This window comes from Typopeltis vanoorti, chromosome 7, assembly GCF_054136105.1.
Source record: "Typopeltis vanoorti isolate ZY-2024b chromosome 7, IOZ_Tvanoo_1.0, whole genome shotgun sequence".
Classification (NCBI taxonomy): Eukaryota; Metazoa; Arthropoda; class Arachnida; order Uropygi; family Thelyphonidae; genus Typopeltis; species Typopeltis vanoorti.
This window is the reverse complement of record NC_143555.1, coordinates 136386584-136411270: the sequence shown is the minus strand read 5'-3', so window position 1 is coordinate 136411270 and position 24687 is coordinate 136386584. Positions and strand designations below refer to the sequence as shown.

The 24687-nt window shown below is 35.8% G+C and overlaps 2 protein-coding genes across 8 annotated transcripts in view; one reads left to right on the top strand and one right to left on the bottom strand.

Moving 5' to 3' along the window:
* LOC150105106 (arginine-hydroxylase NDUFAF5, mitochondrial) overlaps positions 1-7104 on the top strand; it is a 155567-nt gene extending 148463 nt beyond the window's left edge. For all 5 annotated transcript variants that reach the window (XM_090395492.1, XM_090395491.1, XM_090395490.1 and 2 more), the window contains one exon: positions 4559-7104. In XM_090395492.1, coding sequence (XP_090251618.1) covers positions 4559-4663 — 105 coding nt within the window. In that variant the 3' untranslated portion in view covers positions 4664-7104. The remainder of the gene's footprint in view (positions 1-4558) is intronic.
* Positions 7105-7240: 136 nt separating this feature from the next.
* The window catches only part of Tasp1 (Taspase 1), a 164900-nt gene continuing 147453 nt past the window's right edge, over positions 7241-24687 (bottom strand). For 2 of the 3 annotated variants that reach the window (XM_090395485.1, XM_090395487.1), the window contains exons 12-14: positions 20343-20420; positions 8918-8991; positions 7241-7618 (exon numbers count right to left, since the gene is read on the bottom strand). In XM_090395485.1, the coding sequence (XP_090251611.1) occupies positions 7529-7618; positions 8918-8991; positions 20343-20420 (242 nt within the window). In that variant the 3' untranslated portion in view covers positions 7241-7528. The remainder of the gene's footprint in view (positions 7619-8917; positions 8992-20342; positions 20421-24687) is intronic. The other variant, XM_090395488.1, reaches the window with a different exon arrangement.

The window sequence follows — 24687 nt, the reverse complement described above, 5'->3', positions numbered from 1 at the left end:
CACTCAGTAATGAAATACCTCTGTAATTCTCACATTCAGTTTAATTACCTTTTTATATATGGGCACTATTAGAGCTCTACTCCAATCACCTGGAATTCGTCACTCTGTCCAGGCATTCTGAACTACGCAGTTCAGCCACTGTAAGGCTTAGTCAAGTCTGTAGCCACTGTAATACCTCCATACTTGAGCATTTCTGGTTGAAGATTATCTACTCCTGCTGCCTTTCCTACATCAAGTATGGATACGTATTCTTGATAGCATGCCTGGTCAGTGTTTTTTACCACTGTGCTCTCATCACTGCTTGTTTCATTTAGCAATTTTTCAAATTAATTACTCCATACTTCAAGGATATCTTTTTTTCTTGTTTTCACACCACCTTTATCATCTCTAATTCCTTTTACAGCACTCTCTCCTCCATTTCTGAGATTCTTCAACAATCTCCAGGATATCTTGCCACCTTCTTCATATTTATTTTCTATGTGCTTACCAAAGTCCTCCCATGACTTTTGCTTAGTCAGTTTTATACAGTTTTTAGCTTTCTTACATTTGTCTCTGTATTCTCTAAGAGCACAAGCTGACTTATTTGCCAGGAACTTTTGATATGCTTTCTTCTTTTCCTTCACTGCCTCTTTAAGTTCCTGTGTCCACCAGTGAGTTCTCATTTTTCTATCCTTGCAGACAACCTCACCACATGCCACTCTGGCTAAATCAACCAGTGTTTTCTTCAAGGCTTGTCACTGAATCTCCAAGGTTTGGTTGCTGTTCTCAAACTTTTTCGTTTTTTCTTCAATAATATTTGTGTATTTTGGTCTACAGTTCACATCTGAGAGCTGCTCGACTTTTATTCACTTGAAAACTTTCATAGATGTTCTTCTTTTCAATATGAAATTCAATTTTATCATACTCAAGACTAAATGGTGATCACTTCCAATTTCATATCCCCTGGTGTCCTTGTCCGTTCAGTATCCAGGTAGATACCTAACAGGGAGAAAACATCACTATCAACAATAACATAGTCAATAAGACTTTTCTTATTCCTTGCCTCTTCTCTCAAAAATGTGCACAAATTCACATGTTGTGCACATTTTTATGTTGGAAAATATGGTGTTAGTAATAACCAGTCCATGTCCTGAGCAGAAATCCAACAAGTATTTGCGATTATTATTAGCTTTGCTCTTTTCTCCAAATTTCCCCAAAATATTTTTGTATGTCTGACAATCATTTCCTACTCTATTTAGAATCCCAACAAGGATCAACTTTTCCTTTTTTATTGTGTCAGTTGCTTTCTCTAAAGCCTGAAAAAATTCCTCCACTTCTGTGGGACCATAGGCACAAATAAGTCTAATTGTTCAGTTCTCCATTCTCATATTTGCCCACATCACTCTACTTGAGACTGCCTGCCATTCAAGAAGATTAGCTTCGTATTTAGTGTTGAATACTATGGTTACTCCTTCTTTTCCTTGATTGTCATTGCCTGAAAATAACATTTTGTATTTATTGCTCAGAACGATGTCACCAGTTTTTGCCTTTTTTGTTTCAGTCATCCTTATTGTGTCGATCTGGTACTTATTCAATTCCTCAGCTATGCATTTCTTTGCCATTCAGGCTTCTTATGTTGATAGTACCGATCTTGAACTCTGGTGATGTTGAGTTGAGGTGGGTTTTAGGATTTGTTTCATTAGCTGCCTTTTCGCTGTTTGCCCTGGTTCCCTGGCAATAAACAACAGGGGCCTTGTTTAACCAGGCAATGTCCCAGCCGGTATGAAATTCTCTCCTCTTGTACCACTATGGTTACTCCTTCTTTTCCTTGATTGTCATTGCCTGAAAATAACATTTTGTATTTATTGCTCAGAACGATGTCACCAGTTTTTGCCTTTTTTGCTTCAGTCATCCTTATTGTGTCGATCTGGTACTTATTCAATTCCTCAGCTAGCTGCATTTCTTTGCCATTCAGGCTTCTTATGTTGATAGTACCGATCTTGAACTCTGGTGATGTTGAGTTGAGGTGGGTTTTAGGATTTGTTTCATTAGCTGCCTTTTCGCTGTTTGCCCTGGTTCCCTGGCAATAAACAACAGGGGCCTTGTTTAACCAGGCAATGTCCCAGCCGGTATGAAATTCTCTCCTCTTGTACCATCATTTCATTTGTGGTTTAAGCCAATAAGAATATAACAATACAATTTGATAGGCTAAATCCCAAATTGCCAGCCCATCCTTGTCCATTCAAGTATCCAGGTAGATACCTAACAGGGTGCATTATGAGAAGGTAATGATTGGACATTAGGTCAGAAGCCCTGGTTGGTTCTCTGGATTCCTTTAAAGGCTATGTGGATGTCTCCTCTGTTATATAGCTTTGACCCTTAAGCACCCCTTCGTCACCATACGTGACTAAAATGGAAAACTGGCCAGACATCTATCAAGAAGAGAAAATGAGTGGTGGACCACCATACTAACGAACTGGATTCCAAAAGAAGGGAAACGAGGCTGAGGACGTCATAAAAGAAAGTGGAGTGATGAACTGTCAAATTTTGTTGGGAAAAATTGGTCAACCATTGCCAAGAACAGAAAAAGGTAGAAAGAACTGGAGGAGACTGTCCAGCAGTGGACAGAAAATGGCTGAAAAGAAGAGGTTAAAACACTGATCCAATGATCTCAGATGTGTTCCATTAAATACATATTATAAAAGGAATTAACAATTTATTACATCTACTATTCTATCTCATAATTATAGCAGTGATCTCATAGAGATGATAAATGACAATAGTTTCTATCATTCCAAAAGTATAGAAAAAATAGCACCCTGCACATTGTAGGTGTACTGCCACATTCAATCTTACATTCCCCAAAAGATAAACATAACCAGTTTTCACAAGCAGGAATTTACATATAATCATGTTGGACAGTCTTTGATCAGAGGAAGATTAGTATCTGTTGGCTTAGAAGGGTTTCAATAATAGATTTCTTACCAGGAATATGACAAGTCTGGTGTTATTCAGCATGTAATGTATTCTAGTCATAGTCCTTCAAATGTTGCCAGTTTGGTGAAGTGATTTTGAATGCTGATGGTAAGGAGGTCCTAGAAACTGCAGGACTAATTGAATTACTGAGATCATTTTGAAAGTGTGTATATCACTGTATTTTTCAGGTGAAGATAATGCACTAGCTGATGGGACAGGGTTTAAGATGAGATTAGAGGCAAATGAATTAGAAGTGTTTCAGATATTAAGAAATTATAATGTGAATCATGGAAAAGTGCAAGAGAAATAGCAGGGCCTTGAACCAGAACATCACTGGTAAAGTGCCATGGCAGTGGAAAGAGGACAAAGGAGGGTTAAATACAAGTTTCAAATTATAGATTGTTTAGTATCTTAGGAGTGGTAGTTAACCAACTTTTCCAGTACTTAGGCCAGACTTCAGGAATAGGGGGATTAGGTATATGATACACGATGGGGGACAGCATGATAAAGTGATAGCTGATTTGTATGAAGAAAATGGCTATGCCATGATAGTGTTGGACATCAGTCAGGCAAAGACACCAGAGAGTAGTATATGTTGAAGTTGAATCAAAGAGAAGACAGGTGACCAGTGATTTTTTGCATTAGTGATATTGGGAATGATTTGAGGAGGAATATCCAGTTGTTTGCTGATGATGCTAAACTAGGAAGGGCAATAACTAATAAAGATCATGTAGAGATCCTGCAGGATGATCTAAACAGACTGGTACTTTGAGCAGAGGCTACCAATTCAGTGCATTAAGCTATGCTTTGGTATGAATAAATAAACTGTATTACACAGATGGAACTGCAAGAAATTGATAAGTGTAGGATAGGGATTTAGAGGTAATGGTCGGCAGAGAGTTGAAGTTCCTAAGGCACGTTACAAAAATGGGCAAAACATCTCACAGGATAATTTGAATGTTAAGAAACATCTGGACTATTGTGCACAGATTTGATTGCCCAGGTTTCTTGCAATGTGGAAGCATCGGGCATAGTTTCAAAGGCAAGTGACTAAAATGGTGACTGGTTTGTGTATTGTAAAATTTGACATTAGCTAAACTTTATAATCCATAAGCTTTTCTGTCTATTAAGGCAGAAAAGAGGAGATATGATAAACATTCTTCCAATACATGCCTGGAACAGAGAGAGAATAAGGGATTATCCCTGAAAGTTGTGTAAGAACTAGATTTTTTGCCACTCTTCAGAGTGGCACAAATTTCCACAGCCTGTCATGAATGACTAAGGAGTGATATGATATTCATTCTCTCAATAGTGGTTAGTGTGGACATCCAGTGATGAGTTGTTGGACTTCGTGAAGATGCCTATGTAATTATAATAACATTAGCATCACTGTTTTAGCTGGGAAAAAAAAAATTGTAACATAAGAACAACCTATTTATTTACTGTCATTATCTTGTGTTGTTTTGCTTAGTATAAGTGGATAATAGAAATGTTTTTAAATCCAGTTTCCACATCTAAATTTTAGTTAGCAAAAAAGTAGAATTACATGTGTGAGATGGTTTATGCAACTTTTTCATTATTTAATTTTCTTTTTTTCTTTTAGGCTGAACCATCAAAACGAGGCTCAGGTACATATTCAATTAAAGATCTTAGTCAGTTAGATCAGTACATGAAGGATCAAAAAAAAGGTTCAAAGGAAGATAAATAGAATAATGGCCATTGTCTTCATTAATTATAGTTTAGAAATAGATATAAAACACATGCTACTTAAATGCTCATATACAAAATGGAAAACAGTATAAGTGAAACTTATTTGCAAATTGTTTTGGCCTTTGAAAGCAGTACTGGTAAGCCTCTTCTTGAAATCACTGAGAAGTTCAATTTTTGTTCTTCACACTGCATTTTGGGGAAACAAAAAAGTCATGAGACAGGTGTGAGTCCATAAAAATTGTGCACAGACAACTGTGTATGTGCATGCATATGCAGCTAGATTAATTTCTTTGGAAGATATTCTCTTGAATGCTTATTTGACAAAATAATTTCATAGCCAAGGTGAGAGGAAAACATTCCTTGATGTTTGGCTAGGACCTGCCTAGTTTTCTTTGAACATTTAATGGGCTTTATCCACTAAGAGGATTGCTTTTTGTGTTGGGCCATACTAATAAACCCAAATTTCAGCTCCTGTTATTATATTGGACAAATTTCTGTTGCTTTCAATGCATTATTGAAGATTTGCACAAAGCACTGTTTATGGCTGCACAGATTTTTGCTGCAATCTGTTACGTGTTGTCAACTCATTTCTGCTTGCACTCCCCTTAGCTTTTCTAAAATTGCCACAATGGGACTTTCATCATATGTTTCACTCCTGCCTTGTTCTGAGACAAGATGCATTATTAGCAAGTTGAATAAGACAGACGTGACATGCCTGCTACCTCATGAATAACATGGTCATTTTCACAATCATATCCCACTTTTTTGGCATTTTCATCTGTCCAACTTTGAAGATGTATAACCTGAATGCTCATCTGACATTCATATATCCTTGAACATAAAAACACTAAAATATGTGTCTTCCCAGTTTCTTTATTTCCGAAGGAAACAGTTTTAAAACAACATTTGATGCAAAATATGCACTTTCATTCCACTCATTTTAATAATACAAAAAAATTATGGTGAACAGTTGGAACATAAGAGCTTCTGGATAACACCTCATATTAAACTTGCTAATACATTGTGGAGAGTAGTGTGTCCTTTCTCTCTCTAAGCAAGCTGTTGGTTGGAGAGCAGACATGCTGGAAATTTACTATGAAATGACTAAATGAAGACAGCAGCCATCAATAGCTTGATATAGTAAGCTGAGTGGAGTTCGAATCCAACTGTGGGCAAAGAGGTTTTGTGGATGTCTTTATGTAGTAGTGAATTTCACTTGTTATTCAGCACAAGACTGCTATTCTACTTATTGGAGGCAAGGAAGTGACTTGAAAAAAGTTAAGTTTGGTCTCAAGAGCAGGGTTTCCAGATTACTGAACCCTTAGTCCACTTAAAAGTTCTAATAAGAATATACTGTGGCTGAGATTGGCATAAAAAGAGAGAACTTATTCAAAGGAATGTAACAATATTTCATTAATGATGCCATCAGAAACATGAAATGTGGTTTAAGGCAGCTGGAATAGATGACATTTGATCTAAAATGATTACATATGAAAAAGGAAGGTCAAATCTCAGCTGACTGGAGTAGAACTCTCATTGTTCCAATTTATAAAAATAAAACTGAGAATTACAGAGGACTTTCTCTGCTGGCACATTTATAAGGATGCTAGGGAATATTACATAGGCTCAAGTTGTCACCCTTCAATTGTGGGTACAGCAGTTCTAGAAATCAGCTGCCAAGCTAGACTAGACTGTAGTAATGTATCAGAAATCTTCCAATCCAGCTGTTGAATAACCTTGCTGCCACTGTTATCTGTGGGATGAGGGAAATAGTTGTCCATCAAGGCTTCATATTTGCGAGTCTCATATTCCAGTGTCAGTTATGAATGTAAGGTCAAAACCCTCTTACACACACACACACACACAAAACCTTGTTTTAAGGATTTAGTTTTTGGCTCTGTATGCAAAGCTAGATAGGAATGTACATTTTCAAAAAAAGGTTGCTGACACCTCTGCCTTAAATTATATTTCATTCTCTAGATAGATGAGATTTTGTTCATCATAACTTGAATCTCACCTGGCATAAACATATTATATATATATAGCTTCCTTGCATCCAAGAATCTCATTTTGCTGTGTACATGCAGATATCAAAACAATATAATACTGTTCACATACTGTCCCTGAATTTTTTGCTTTGTCAAATGGATATTTCATTAATAAAGCTGATTAACACTGCTTAACTGTAGGCAAGAAATCAATAATTTGCATAGCTATTTAGAGAATTTGTATCTAAATTTTTATTTTTTTTTAAAGCTATAACTGTAACATGGTTACAGCTGCTGTTTACAATCTGATTGCACACAGAACTAGTTCTTCTCCACTTATTTAAATTTCTTTTCAACCTCATACCATTAATAGTACTTTGTGTTACTTAGTAATATGTTGAATAACTTTTTGTGCCTGGCTGTTTATCATTAAAATAGTTTATGCAACCTCTCAGTGAATTTACTTAGATCTTATTAATATATATAATTCCGGGGTCAGATGTTGAAAATATAAAGCACTTCATAACCTCCTTTCAAAACAAAGTGAAAATGAGGAGCATAACACAATAGTGTATGATTAGTCTACTCCAGAAGACTTAGGTGGTGACAACAGTATAACCTCCATGACTATGACTATCACCAAAACATGTTCAGGGTCAGTTTTTCATGTAAACATTAATTCTTAAAAGCACTTTCTTTCATGGTCAAAAAAAGAGACTATTTCCTTGTTTTGTATAAATATTTACTCCTTTCACATATTGCTAAATGTAACAATGTTCATGGAGAATAAAATTGCATTTATTTGTTTAACATAATTATGATTATTATACATGGAGATTATTTAAAAGAAAAAAATTGCAATTAACAGTTGAGATTTAAGATGTCTGCTTTAATTTCACTTTTCTGCCTTCCACTACAACAGTCTGGCCTGGTTGTATACTTTCAGGGAGTCGGGAAAAAGCTATCTAGAAAAGCAAATGTTTGTATAAACATACATGAAATCCATTTAAATGTATAAAAACGTTTCTGAAGACACAGAAGTGCTCTTGAAAAGCAACATATTTCTGTTTAATGCTTTAGATTGGTAATTTGTTAACATATCACTTTTTTTACATAAATATAAAAATATAATTGCATTTTAATTTTAAAAAAAGACTAAAGTTGTCTCAAACCAAATACAAAAGACTGTTTAAAGAACTAGCTAAAACTGTATATTCAGAATCACTTATTGTCAAATAAGAGCCATCAATTGCATACTTTTGTTTGATACAGCCTCTATTTTGCATGTTATTGTTAAACAGTATCATTTTGTCTCATGATGCAGTGTGTTCATGGCTGATAGTGTAGTGTACTATGTCTGGATGATTTCAGCAATATACTGATGAAATGTAGGTTTTCATTACTATAAAAACAGGCTTTAAATTAAAATTTACCCCTATTACAATTTGTATCATGTTTATCATTTCATCTTTCCCTTAGAATGTCCTCCCCCCCCTCCAATCCAAGTATCTTTATTTCAAAGGTTTTTTCCTGCTATTTTCTTACAGATATTCAGAATAATAAAATTGAGGTTTTATAATTATTTCAGATGCATAATGCCATTTCACCAATCCAGTCCATTTGTAAATATTGCTAATAAGCTTTAATTATTAGTGTGTTGAACTATTCTTATAAAGTATCTAGAAATTTATAAGCTCACTATTAAGAATGTGAAGTTCACTGTTAACTTTACAGTTGCAACATCTTTTTCACTGTTTTGTGTTTTTCTGAGGGTGCTAATAAAATACAATAAAAGCATGGATTGGTTGAAAACTAATGGCAGCTTTTTGGAGTCTCATACAGTAAAAGCAGCGCATCTGTTACATAAAAAAAAAAATGTTGATTGGGCAGAAACTTCAAGATGGGTGCACTATCTTTTATTTTTAAAAAAAGTATTAATAAAAAATGTTCCTGAACTAACAGCTTTGCAAACAACCTAAGAGCATTTTCACGTTGTTTTAAGTTACTAGTAATTGATTAAGCAGACTTAGCACACTTTATAAAGTATACTAACTCCAGAGATTTTAATGGAATGGATGGGTGGATAATAAGTTTTACATGGCATTGTGCAACTCCCATAATATGTTTCATGTATGAAAAAAATAAAGATAAGGTTCTTGAGATTTTTTTTATTTCTCTTTAAGTTTTCAATTTTGACTAGATTTCTAAATATGTCAAGTTGATCACATGAGATTCTTAAGTTTATAATATATAACATTACTTACTTTTGCTTTCTTATCATTGCAAGACATATATCCCAGACACATTGTGGAAGTAGTATGAGCCCACAATACTTCACCTGTTGAAATGAAATAGCTACAGTAAAAATTATTAAAAAAAACAATGCAGTGAAAGCTATCTTGATTATTGTACTGGTTATGGCAGGGGTTCCCAAACTTTGAGATATACATTGTTACAATAATAAATCCACCTTTCTGAAAATGTTTGGTCTCTAGAGCTGGGTTTCTGGAACTGGTTAAAAAAAAAAAAAAATCATCAATCCTACCCATGGTAAATGTACTACTAAAAATCTGTGAAAGGTTATTTACCAATAACCTTTTGCAGGGGTGAACCACAAACATTGCTTTCACTTACAGCCAGCTTGTCGAAGTCAAATTGGATTTGATGGATGATGCTGATAAGAATTACACTACAGAGCAAATCTTTACTAAGGCACAATTTCGATAATCAAACTCTTGATGAATTCTGGTGTTCTCAAATGGCTGCATACCCAGTTTTGGCAAGTAATGATGCTGTTTTAGCCTTAATATCATTTGCTACAACCTATCTATGCAAATCTGGATTTTCAACATTAGTCGCTGTGAAGACAAAGTTTAGAAATCAATTGGATGCCAGACATGATATTTGCCAAGCATTGTCAAAGGCTATTTCTTGATTTTCTGTCCTAACTGGTCGAAAGCAGGAACACCCATCTCATTAAAGCAGTTCTGAAGAATTATATATAATTGTTTAGGATAAATAATTATTTCTGTTTCATTTGAACATTTCTAATTTTTATTTTTTTATTAAAAATAAAGTTCGTTGTTCATTTTAGTGTTTGGATTTTAGGGGAGCTATGTGCATTAATATTACATCAAAGGGATGTATGATGGCAAAAAGTTTGGGAACCCCTGACTTATGGTGCGTAGTTTATCATGATTTTTTAGATACATTTTGCAAACTACATAGCACTTAATATATTTGTTCTGTCTATGTACATGTTATTATCAAGAGAGACCTCAAGGGAGTCAGGGACACATCGAGGAATGTCAGATACTACATTTACCAGCTATCATACTTATTCTTGAATTCATTCACTCAACATCCAATGGCAATTCCATTCCAATCATGCACCTTCCCACCCCTTTCTTAATGGTATTCATTCTCAGTTTCCAAGGATGCCCTCTTGTCCTTTTCCCACCCTCCATAAAATGAAAAATTCCATCAACTGAAATCCTGTATGATCTTTTTTCAAGAGGTAGGTTTCAATCATATCATTACTCTTTGCTAGTGTCTGCAGTCTACAAATTCTCAATCTGTCTTCATAATCAGTAAAGCATATTCTGCAATCCTGATATCATTTTTAACACACTCCTTTGTTCTCTCTCCGCTGTATCGGAATCACAACAGAAACCAAGAGGCCAGAACTGCACACAATAGTCCAAGTGACATCTTTATCTTTACATGTGAAAGTTTGTTTCAGCATTGCAATTATATTTTGAGTTGTATTTGCAATATTTGCTACATGGCCCTTGAACTTCAACTTCCTATCTACTAACACTCCCAAGATCCCTAGCCTTTTCAGTTTCTTCTAGCATAATCCCAACAATATAATATGGTATTCTCTATGTAACAAATCTACTTGCACCCTTTACCGCACCTTGTAACTCAACTTCCAGGGATGGCCTCTTGTTTATCTACTCTTCTGTAGTAATTGGATTTTTAAAAAAATGCCCGATTCACTAAATTCCTTCTAAATATCTAAATTTCTTGGAGCTCTTGCTAAAGCACTGCATATCAACTGCATTCCTGATTACCCTACCTATCTTTGCATCCTCAGCAAATAGCTGTATTGCTTGTCAAATCCTTTCCAGTATCATTAATGTATAGATTGAATAACAGTGGACCAAAGGCTGATCCACTGGTTATCTTAAATTTTGCAGACTCGCATCCCCAGTATAGCACTTTCTGATGTCAGTCAGCCATCCTCTTATCCACATCCATATTCTCCAATTTATGCTGTATTCTGTCTCCAAAGCCTTAGCAAAATCCAAAAGTATCTTGGTGTATCCATTCCCCTTGTCTAGGTCAGTGGTAACATTATTATAGAATAATAATATTCAATAATAATATCGGTTCTGAGACTCAAATTATATAGCTTGGTTAAAGAAATAGCCAGTTCAGTGGAACACACTTTTAGTACTTGTGCTGATATCCCATCAGTCCCTATTGCTTAATACTTATTCAGTTTGTGCAACAGCTCTAATAGTTCCTCCTCATATATCTGAGTTTCTTCATCTAATTCATCTAGAGAAGAGGTAGCAGTGAGATCAATGTTGAATACACCAGGTTGATAGCTTTAGCAAAATGGGCGCTCATTAGTTGAACAATCTCTTCTGCATCTGTCACCCTCACACCACCTGCATTTAGTATAGTTCAATGGTATGTTTCACCTTTTGCTAGAAAGAGATCAGAAAAAATTTTGCTCCAAGTGGATACCAAAAAAAAAAAAAAAAAAAAAAGAAAACCTCCTGGTCCTGATGGCACCACTTCAAACGGTTCTAAAGGTCTGTTTCCCCAGAGTTTACTCCTACATTATGCCACCTATTTACACTTTCTTATTTTGCTGGCACCAGAAGCTTGAAAAACCAGCCCATATACAACCTGTTTCCTAAGAAGGATGACTATCCAATTTCTCTAACCCTTAAGTGATGGAAAGAACCATCAACAGCCAACTCTTATGCTACCTTGAAGACTCATCTAATAAATGACTGACAGCATAGATTTCATCACTGTTGATAAACAAGGAATCAACTAACCTATATCATCCATCTCTGGACAAACACCATGGAAAGGTTTGGCAAATCACAAGTGGTTGCTCTTGATATTGCTAAGGCTTTTGACCAAGTTTGACACAACGGTTTTCTAATAAGAAAACTCCCATCATTCGGTCTGCCCTAACTTCTGCAACTGGGTAACGAGCTTCCTGGCCAGATGCTCACTTTGAGTGATGGTGGATCTATACAACTAATGCTGGGGACCCACAAGGCTCTGTTCTCTCACCCACCCCTCTTCCTTCTCTACATAAATGATCTACTCCAGCTGACTGCCAATCCAGTACACAGTTTTTTCTAATGAAAGCACACTTCACCCCTCCTTTTCATTTGACAAACCCTGAAAAGCACGAATCACCACAAACTCCAGCACTCTAATTTCTTACCCTAAATTCTGATCTTCAAAACATTCATCAATGGGGTTTAGATAACATCAACTTCAATGCTAGCAAATCACAGCTCTGCATTATTTCACAAAAAAAAAAAAAAAAAAAAACCTGTTCTTCCCATCTTACCCTTAACAATACTCAAATCTCTATTGGCACAATCATATCACTAATATTGCCTCCTTTGAATCCAAAAAATAAGGCCTTCTCTTTTGCTTGAGATGTTATTTTAATTCCAAACAGCTCTCTTAACCTATACAAAACAAAATCTATTCAATCATTGAATACTACTTTCATATCTGGGATGGTGCCCCTAAGAGCTCCATGAAAACCATGAAAATACTGGATTCTATACAGAAAAGAGCAGTTAGATTAATTGATGACACCTCTCTCTCTCTCTCTCACTAATAGACTCCACTCACTTTTGTATATGTGTTCAGTCTTTGCAACCTGCATCTTCTATAAATACTTTTATAGCCACTATTAATCAGAATTGGCATAATCAATAACTTCTCCATCCAAATGCATGCAATGGCTAATCAGCATCTTCTCACAGTTCAACTCCAAACCCAGAACAAATTTCTCCTCTTGTTTGTTTATCCCTTCTACTGCTGTCCTCTGGAACAGTCTTCCCATAGTATGTAGTAATGTAGATGTGAATAAGTTCCTTATTGCCCATCTACATTACTACATACTATGGGTTGACCAATCTGTTGTCGATGAGTTCCCCATAAATAAATAAAAGTTTATAGTGACTGTACTACATAATTCAGATGGTCTGAAGCTCAAATTTGATAACCGGAATAGAATTACAAAGGAATTTCCCTACCAAGTACTCTAGGTAACATTTATGCAAGCATACATGAAAAGAAGCTAAGAAAAACTGAACAGGGAAATTTGGAGAATAAGCTGCAGTCAGGCTGAATAGGATCACTTTCTCCTTAGACAAATAGCTGAGAAACAATCTATATTTAAGTTTTGCATATCTGGACCAGGCATAATCAGCAGTTAGAATTGAAGGAGGTAGAGGAAGATGGTTTGATGTTAAATTGCTTGTGGGACAAGGTGCACACTCTTATTCACCATTTGTATAAATCGCAATTTGAAAGAAAGTGGTATTAAACCTAATATCAAAGTTGGAGATGTTAATTTTGCTCTTTACTCCATAAAAAATAAATGTATGAAGGGAAGGTGATGATATACTCTTAAATAAATCCAGTACATGCTTGCATGATTCCTTAACTAAATTTAATAACTGCTGCAACAAATTTTGAATGGGTAATCAGTAATAAAAAGAGAGACTATGAAAACAGGTAGGAACACTGACGACATCAATTGTTTGGGCAGAAGTTTTAATGAAAATGGAAATAGACAACAGAATAAGCAAAGCTGGTTTGTTGGAAACGAATTGAATAAACTTATACAGAATAAGCAAGAAATCAGTTAAAACACTAATCCAGCTACATATAGCACCAAGTTAAAAATATTCAAAGACTAGACACAAGACCATGAGATTATGAAATTTCTATGAATAGTGGCAGTTAGATTAAAAAGGGACCTATATCATTCGTCATGTTGTACCATCATAACATCACCAGAGTTAAAGATCGGTACTATCAACGTAAGAAGCCTGAATGGCAAAGAAATGGAGCTAGCTGAGGAATTAGATAAGTACCAGATTGACATAATAGGGGTGAATGAAACAAAAAAAGACCAAAACTGGTGAGATCTTTCTGAGCAATAAATACAAAATGTTATATTCAGGCAATGACAATCAAGGAAAAGAAGGAGGAGTAGCCATAGTATTCAACACAAAATATGAGGCTAATCTTCTTGAATGACAGTCAGTCTCAAGTAGAGTAATGTGGGCAAATATGAGAATGGGAAACTGGACAATGAGACTTATTTGTGCCTATGGTCCCACAGAAGGTTCTACTAAGGTAGAAGTAGAGGAATTTTTTGAGGCTTTAGAAAAAGCAACTGACACAATGAAAAAGGAAAAGTTGGCCCTTGTTGGGGATCTAAATAGCAGAGTAGGATATGATCGTGAGACATACAAAAATATTTTGGGAAAATTTGGAGAAAAGAGCACAGCTAATAATAATGGCAAATATCTGTTGGATTTCTGCTCAGTACATGGACTGGTTATTACTAACACCATGTTCCAACATAAAAATGTGCACAAATTCACATGGAGAGAAGAGGCTAGGAATAAGAAAAGACTCATTGACTATGTTATTGTTGATAGTGATATTTTCTCCCTGGTACAGGACACCAGAGTGTACAGAGGATTTGAAATTGGAAGTGATCACTATTTAGGTCTTGAGCAGGATAAAATTGAATTCCATATTGAAAAGAATAACATCTAAGAAAGTTTTAAAGCGAATAAAAGTTGAGCAGCTCTCAGATGTGAACTGTAGACTAAAATACACAAAGACTATTGAAGAAAAAATGAAAGAGTTTGAGAACAGGAATCAAACCTTGGAGATTCAGTGGCAAACTCTGAAGAAAACATTGATTGATTCTGCCAGAGAGGCATGTGGTGAGGTTGTCTGCAAGGATAAAAAAATCAGAACTCCCTGGTGGACATAGGAAGTTAAAGAGGCAGTGAAGGAAAAGAAGAAAGCATATCAAAAGTTCCTGGCAAATAAGTCAGCTTGTGCTCTTAGAGAATATAGAGACAAATGCAAGAATGCTAAACACTGTGTAAAACTAGCTAATCAAAAGTCATGGGAGGACTTTGGCAAGAATATAGAAAATAAATATCAAGAAGGTGGCAAAATATTCTGGAGGTTGTTGAAGAAGCTTAGGAATGGAGGAAAGAGTGCTGTAAAAGGAATCAGAGATGATAAAGGTGACATGAAAACCGGAGTAAAAGATATCCTTGAAGTATGGAGTAATTACTTTGAAAAACTGCTAAATGAAACAAGCAGTGATGACAGCACAGTGGTAAAAAACACTGACCAGGCATGCAGGCAGAAATACATATCCATACTTGAAGTAGAAAAAGCCATCAAAGGCTTGAAATGTGGAAAGACAGCAGGCATAGATGATATTAGACAAGAAATGCTGAAGTATGGTGGTATAAGAGTCTTACAGTGGCTAGTTCAGAAAGCCTGGACAGAGGGACGAATTCCTGATGATTGGAGTAGAGCTCTCATAGTACCCATATATAAAAAGGGAAATAAAACTGAATGTAAGAATTACAGAGGTATTTCCCTACTGAGTGTTCCTGGCAAAATCTATGCAAGTATACTTGAGAAATGGTTGAGAAGAATTGTGAAAGAAAAGCTTGGTGAAGAACAAGCAGGATTCGGGCCAAACAGAGGCTGTCAGGATCAGATCTTCACTTTATGACAAATAGTCGAGAAAGCATGGGAATATAACAAAGATCTGTATTAGGCATATGATAAGGTGCCAAGAGAGAAGCTATTCAATACGCTGCAGTTATATGGTGTCAACGGGGCATTATATCAAGCAATACTTAGTCTTTATTCGAGTTATAAGTCAGCAGTGAGAATTGAAGGAAGTACAGGAAGATGGTTTAATGTTAAATCTGGTGTGAGACAAGGATGTACATTATCCCCTCTGTTATTCATTATCTATATGGATAATATTATGAAGGAAAGTGGTATTAAACATGATATAAAAATTGGAGATGTTAATGTCATCTCTTTGCTTTATGCGGATGATGTTATACTTCTAAATAAATCCGCTACAAGTCTGCAAGATTCTCTGACTAAATTGAATAGCTGTTGTAATAGATATGGTATGAAGATCAGCAATAAAAAGACAAAAACAATGAAAATAGGCAGACTCATTGAAAATGTCAACTGTGTTGTGAATGGAGAACCTGTGAAACCAGTAAAACATTTCAGCTACTTAGGCACGATTTTTACTGAAGATGGTAAATTAAATATAGAAATAGACAACAGAATCAACAAAGCTGGTATGGTGGGAAGTCAATTGAATAAATTCATATGGAATAAGAAAGAAATTAGTCGGAACACTAAATTAGCTGTATACAAGACAGTGTTCAAACAAGTTTTAACTTATGGATCTGAGAGCTGGGTCAGAAGTAAAACACTTGACCAAAGACTAGAGACCGCAGATATGAGAGTCCTGAGAAAGGTTAGAGGCGTGAACAGAAGGCATCAATGGCAATATCGTATTAAAAACGAGGATATTAGGAAAGAACTTGACATTGTCTGCATCCAGGAATGCATTAGCAGTGCTAATCTCAGGTGGTATGGTCACTTAAACAGAATGGGCAAGGAAAGATTAGCAATACAAGTGTTCTCTGCCAGGTTGGCAGGAAAACGACCCAGAGGAAGACCAAGATATAGGTGGATTGATACGGTACAAAGTGCCTTCGGCGATAGAAATATAAGATCTGATAATGTTGGAGTCTTGACAAGTAACAGGCTGATTTGGAGGAAAATTGTAGATAGGAAGTTAGTAATGATATAATTTTTTCATGTAGTACTATCATATCCTGTACACCCCTTGAGATGAGAGGACTCCTCCAAATTTTCCTTTGGAGGAGTTTGATGATGACCTATACCATTAGCATTCACAAATGAGCAGAGTTATCTCAGGTGGTCACTTAAACAATATAGCAAAAAAGGTGTCTGATGTCAGGAAAACGACTCAGATCGAGGTGGGCTGATATAGTTAGAAGTGCATTCCATCTATCTATTTATGGACATCAGATGTTGTATAGTCACCTGGCAAGGACTGGTGTGTCATGCCAGTCCTCATCAGGTGGTCCTGTTGTATGCTTTTCTGAAGGCTTCAAAGATCACATTCCAGATATACCACACGTCCATCTCATTGAGGGTCTACCGTTTCCTCTTTTCACAGGAACTTTATCTTCTATAACTGTTTTAAGAATCCTCCTTTCAATGTCTGAAGTATTTCAAATTTCTTCTGTCAATATCCTTAAGGCGCCTTGAAGTTCTACTGATCCTTTCGAGCATCCATCTGTTTGTCTGCCTTTCAGTATCATCAACAGCCCTCCGTAAAACATCTCAAAAAGCGGCTATCTTTTTTCTATTAGACTTCTTTAGGTTCGAAGTTTCACTGGAAAAACAGCTACATCCAGAATCCTCAACTTTGTTTCTATGGAGATAGATCCATCCTTCCAGATTTTAGACAAGTCTCTGACTGTTGTTTCAGCCATTCGTAATCTTTTTCTGACGTATGAAAAAGAACAGCAATTCTTCACAATAATGGATCCTAGGTACTTGAACCTGCTCACTTCAATTCTTTTTCCATTAAGGTACACTTGTTTCTCAGGGGGCACCCCTGTCTGTATTTCCTTTGAGAACTGTAATCTTTGTTTTGCTAGGATTGAGCTGAAGTCATCTGTTCTTACTGATCTCATTAACTTGTCAAGGATTTGACCTATTTCTTCCTTGTCATTACAAAGGAATACTGTATCATCAGCATACTTCAGATTACTGATTAATCTACCATCTATCCTAATCTCATTCAATGCTACATGCATATGTCCTCAGCATAGATACTCAACAGGTGAGGAGAAAGTAGGCAACCTTGCCTGACTCCCTTTCCAACCTGAAGCCAATCAGTTAACAACATCTGTAACAGATGCTATATTAACTGTTCTTATCGTGGCTTCTTGCTAACTATACATGTAAGCTATCAACCTGATAATGTGTTGAGGAACACCCATTATTTTCATTACTTCCTATAGTTTCATATGCTGAACACAGAAGTAGTCTCTACAGCAAGAATTTGATATCTGGTCCCTTACCTTTCTTCAATCCTATTTAGAATAATCTTTAATAAAATCTTCCTTGCATGAAGGATTAAACTAATAGTTCTATAGTTCTTGCAATCCTTAATACCTCCCTTCTTGTGCAATGGTATGAAAACTGACTTCCAGTCACTAGGCCATGATCCTCTCCTATCTCCCATTCTTGTAATAAATGTATGAATCAATCGCTTAACTCTGCTAGGATTCCATCTACACCTGGGGTTTTATTGTTGTTAAGCTGTTTAACTACTCTTTCAGCTTCATGCCTAAGCGGAGGAGGTTATAAATCGAAATTTTCCTGATGAGAGGACTCCTCCAAATTTTCCTTATCCTCTCTGCTGTATGGTTCCTCACAGTACTATTTCCATTTGTTTTTGACTTCCACTTCTGTTAAATACTGCTCCATTCCTGGGCTTAAACTTGTGTTAGGTTACAAACTAAACAAAATATCTTTTTATAATTCTGCCTCCTCATCTGGAGCTCTATCTTTACACATTCATTAACATAAAATTTTCCTTGATCTGGCTGATGCTCTTCTGACTTCTCTATGTATCTTTTATATTCTTCAGTTCCTGTGTCTGTTTCTCCAACTGCCTTCTTTTGATTAGATCTTCTTCTTCTGCAGCTTCTCCCACTTAAGTGGGGTCACTGTTTGTTATGAGTCTCCTCCACACCTTCCTGTCTTGGGCTGTCACCACATCCAAGTTCTTCATCTTCAAGTCCTCTTCTACCAGCTCCCTCCATCTCTTCTTTGGCCGCCCACGCTTCCGCCTTCCTTGCACATCCATCTGCATGACCCTTCTTCCCACATATTCGTCCTCCCTCCTCATCACATGACCAAACCATCTCAACCTTGCCTCCTGTATTTTCGCTCCTAAGTTCGTAACTTTCACTGTTCCCCTGACATAGTCATTTCTCAGATGATCCTTTCTGGTCACACCACACATCCACCTAAGCATTCTCATCTCTGCTACTTCCATCCTGCTAATGTTATTTTTCCTCAGGGCCACAGTTTCTATAGCATATGTCATAGCTGGCCTCACTACTGTCCTATAAATTTTGCCTTTCAGATTGATCGGCACCCTCTTATCGCATAACACTCCAGCCATCTCCCTCCAGTTCCTCCAACCTGCTTGTATCCTGCATCCCACTTCCTTCTCACCTCCTCCATCTTCTTCCACTGTCGAACCTAAGTATCTAAAGTCTCTCACCTTCCTGATGACATTTCCTTCCAGCTCCAGGTCTGTCTCCTGGCCACCGCCCACTGCGCAACACATATACTCTGTCTTACTTCTGCTCAGTCTCATACCTCTCTCTTCCAGTACTTTTCTCCATCTTTCCAGTTTAGTTTTCTTTTGATTAGATCCCATGTTGAATCTAACATCCATGGATCTCTCCCAATCTTCTAATTTGGCCTACATACTTCTTTGCTGTATCCTGTATTATAACCTTCACTCCTTCCTAGAGTATTTCCAAGGAGTTCTCACTAGTCTCTAAAAGACCATGCAACCAAGTTGATGTTCCTTTCATGAACCCACTAGGGATTACTCTGACATCCAGTCTAGTGGGATGGGCCTGACTTGGAAGGTTTCAGTGTCTCAGTCTTGCTTTGGCTCTTATTAGCTGATGGTCTGTACCACAGTCTTCTCCAAGACAAGTACGAACATCAGAGATGCTTGTTTTCCATTATTGGAAAGCCAGGATGTAATCAATCTGGTGCCTTGACCTATGAATGTTAGATGTCCAAGTATAGGTCTGTTTGTGTGTGTGTTTTGGGAAGCAAGTATTGGTAATAACTAATCTGTTAGCATAGGCAAATTCAAACAGTCTTTCACCACTCAGATCACACATGCCATCTGATGATACTGGAGTTGTGACAAATAATAGACTATTACGTACAAATATTGTCAATAGGAATCTAGTAATGTAAAATTTTCATGTAATACTATCATTGTATTCTGCACACCTCTTGAGGATACTATCAAGAATTTGATGATGTTACAGAACATACCTGCAAATAAAGGATTACAAAACAGAGATCCACAGGGAAGATATAATATTGCAGCTTATGTGGTGGCAATAAGATCCAGAATTTACCTACATAAGTCCATGGATGGGCAAACTTAATTTTATGAATGAGTGTTCATTAATAAGTGCAGTGTAGAACATATTTGGCACAGTGATTAGATATGAGAACTCGTTAGTTTGCTCACATGTGGCCAGTAGCAATTTTTTACTAAAATGATGACAGGATATTCCTTGAACAGTTTAGGAGTATGTAGTTCAGGTATTGCATTTGATTAAAATTGGGCTGAAGAACATGAACTTCATAGTTCTTCTTATGAAAACTCTGTTTGCATAATTATATTTAATAATGTTTGATTAATAAAAAAAATTCACTCCTAGAGCATTAAAAGCACTTGTTACTCACATGAATTTTTACCTGGGAAACAAATTAATAATAGTGCTCCTGCTAGCTTCTCTTTAACATGGGTCAAAAATGGGGATTCTACAGTAAAAAAAAAAAAAAAAAATGCACATTTTGCAAACTGAAACAATTGCTTCAGTTAAATGTTTATATAACATAAGCGAACTATAAATAAGGACAAATAATCAAGCATTTTCTGTTACACTGTATAACATGTAATGAAAATTTATATATATAATATAAATTGAGATGACTAACGCTGAAAACAGTAATTGCTGAACATTAGTGAGACATGTATATTAATAGGTTTACTTGTTCTCTGATTTTCATGAAATTTTTAGACACATTCATACCACTCTAGAAATAACAGCATGGTTTTTGATTGAAACTGGTACACAGAAAGTAACAGGGGGGAAAAAAATGACCCTAATATTCTTGTCTCTATAATTCAAGCTTTTTAATTGGCTGTTTGCAATCCATCATGATGTCAGCAGTGCCAAATGCATCTGGGTAGTTCGTAAGATGCAACAGATTAGCCAGGAGAACTGTTTACACATGCTTTCATTTTGTTTTGATGATGCTTTTCTAGATTATTATAGACAGGCAAGTTTGGTTTCCTTGCAGCTTATCAGGGATTCACATAATTTTTTTTTTTGGTCACAAACAGATCTTCTTTAAATCTGATTTTAAAGATTTTTGAATAATATTTTAAATTTCTCTATTAAACATAATTTTTTGCTATCTATTTAACTGTTCTATTACAGATATGATATGCATATCACCTGTTTCTCATCCACAGATCTACTAGTAATATTAATTTCTCTTCTCTTTCTGTTCCCAAGTTATGACACATTTCATTACTTGTTGTGTATGGGATTGCTATATAAACATTATTCTTTTTAGTAAGATATAAGCAATGCAAATAAGAATTTTTAAACAATGAATTACTTTACATTAAATTTTATGTAATCAAAATAATGAGCAAAAAATTGTAATTGTTTTGTTGAGAATACTTGATACATATAGTTTGCATGATGGAATAACACTTTTTGTTGATGTAACAATATTTCACTCATGGTAATACTTTCAATTGTACTATAATTTTGACTATAATTAAACCTTGCATAAATGAGAGCAACATAAATTATAGCAGGGCAACAGGTTTCCAATTATAATGAAAATCCCAGTAAATGCTAGTAACATTTATTATAAAAAAATAAAAAAAATTATTACCATATTTTAATACTTCCCATCAAAATTATTGATGGGAAGTATTAAAATAATACTATTTCCCATAAAACAGGCACGTAGTCTAAATTTGGATGATATAACAGCATCTTGTAACTAAGGAATCTGCTCTTAAATGGAACTTTAGAGTTACCAGAAAACCATGCATGGAAGTCTAAACCTTTATTACAACACAACTGTCAGATTTAATAAAAATAAAAACAGACAAATTCAACATAATCTCATCAAATTTATTTACTATCCGTCTTGAAAAAAATAGCAAAACCATAGCTGAAAAACCAGATCTACAAATAAATGGTATAAATATCAACCAAGTTAAATATCCAGACGATTCTTCCAGAATCTAGAGCACAAAACTTTTGGAATGAAAATAAGAAGAAATGAAAAAATTTCAATAAACTTAAATTATATACTTGAATACGTAAAGCCATTTACCTATCTTGTCAGTCTCATTACTAATAACCTGGACAACACAGAAACAGTAAAATACAGATTTAATATAGCATAGGCTAATATAAATAAATGAAAACAAATATGGAAAAATAACAGCATTTCAAAATCTCCAAACTAAAACTCTATAAAACCATTGTTTTATTGACAGCAACATATGGAGACTCAACCTAAAGAAAAATTACTAAGATGAGCAAGTCAAACATAAATTAAACTATAGAGAAGATATAGATATAATTTTTAAATAAGTAAGATTGTTTGGACACCTCCTGAGAATGTCCTCTTAGAGATTACCAAATATAGCCTTCAGTGGAATCACTGGAGCAGGCAGACCAAAAAGAACTTGGTTACAGTCTCTGAAGGAAGGGTCATAACTATTGAGATTCAGGAATATGACAGAAATTGCCAAAGATAGATCAGATAGCAAAAATTACTTCATAGTGCACTCAATCCGTCATCTGATGGATGAGGAAGAAGTTTTTCTTATCCAACAACTAAGCTTTACATCACAAAATACTGTATATACATATCTTCATTTAAAAACTGTTAGACGATTTAGACTACAGCCTATAGTTGTTGTAATGAACCATTGTAACTTGTCTCACTCTGCCTTTATTATCAGCTTAATTCAAAAGAAGTCACAATGCAGTATATATTTGTGCCCTCAAAATGTCCAGAAAGACAAAAAGTGCATTTAACAAAACAAAATACCGTATGAAGAACCTAATTTTACCAATAACTTACATTACGAGGAGTGTTTAAGGGTCAAAGCTGTATAACTGAGAGGAGACCACCACACAGCCTTTAAAGGAATGCGGAGAATTGACCAGGGTTTCTGAACTAATGTCCAATCCTCACCTTCTAGTGAGGATTGGACATTAGTTCTAACTAGAATGATCTTCCTCATAAACTATCTACCTGGATACTGAACAGACAAGGATGGGCTGGCAATTTGGGATTTAGCATACCAAACTGTATTCTTATTGGCTTAAACCAAAATTTCAAATGATGGTACAACATGACAGAATTTCATGTCGGCTGGGGCGTCGCTGGGTTAAACAAGGCCCTCCATTATTTTCGCCAGGAAATCAGGGCAAACAGTGAAAACTCAGCTACTAGAAGAAATCCTAAAACCCACCTCAACTCAACATCACCACAGTTCAAGATTGGTACTATCAACATAAGAAGCCTCAATGGCAAAGAAATGCAGTTAGCTGAGGAATTGGATAAATACCAGATCGACATAATAGGGATGACTGAAACAAAAAAAAAAAAAAAAAAAGGCAAAAACTGGTGAGATCTTTCTGAGCAATAAATACAAAATGTTATTTTCAGGCAATGACAAGCAAGAAAAAGAAGGAGTAACCTACACTAAATATGAGGCTAATCTTCTTGAATGGCAGGCAATTTCAAATAGAGTGATGTGGGCAAATATCAAAACAGGGGAACTAAACAGTGAGACATATTTGTGCCTATGGTCCCACAGAATTAGAATGAATTAGAGAAATTAGAAACGGGAGCTGACACAATGAAAAAGGAAAAGTTGGTTCTTGTCATATCATCAAATTTCTGACATGTACCCTCAAGGGGGGTACAGGATATGATAACACCACATGAAAAATTTACATTCTTTCTTTTAGGAAAATTTACATCATTACTAACTTCCAATCTACAATTTTCCTCCAAATCAGTCTGTTACTTGTTAAAATTCCAACATTATTAGATTTTATATTTCTATCGTCTAAGGCACTTCGTACCTTATCAATCCACCTATATCTTGGTCTTCTTCTGGGTCATTTTCCTACCAACCTGGCAGAGAATACTTGTTTGACTAATCTTTTCTCGCCCATTCTGTTTATGTGCGCATACCACCTGAGGTTAGCTCTGCTAACGCATTCCTGGATGCTGACAATGTCAAGTTCTTTCCTAATATCCTCATTTTTAATATGATATTGCTATTTAAGCCATCTTGAAAGTTTATTTTCCACTTGGTTAGAGTATAATAAATTTAGTTTAATCCTTTATCCAAGTGTGAGCAAACAAAGTTTGCGCCTGAAAGTATCTTCAGGACTGTGTTAAGGTGGTACTACACCAGGGCAACTCGTTGCAAAGGTGGAGCAAGCTACCAACACTCCTATCCTAGTATCTCCCATAATGCAAAACACATCTCCTTGCGGATATGTCTAATGTTATGCATTAAGGGAAGGGCCACTACCCAGACCGGTTTCGACCTTTATTGAGGTCTCTTCAGTGGGAGCCAGGCCCAAGTCGAGATATCAGGAAGAAGCATTAGCAGGTAATCTCCACCTATAGGAATTGCCAATTGGTGTGCCACCCTTTTTTAATAAATTACTCTGGATTTAGAGAAAGATGTTGAAAGTTTATTTTCCACTTGGTTAGAGTATAATAAATTTAGTTTAATCCTTTATCCAAGTGTGAGCAAACAAAGTTTGCGCCTGAAAGTATCTTCAGGACTGGGTTAATGCTAATGCTTCTTCCTGATATCTCGACTTGGGCCTGGCTCCCACTGAAGAGACCTCAATAAAGGTCGAAACCGGTCTGGGTAGTGGCCCTTCCCTTAATGCATAACATTAGACATATCCGCAAGGAGATGTGTTTTGCATTATGGGAGATACTAGGATAGGAGTGT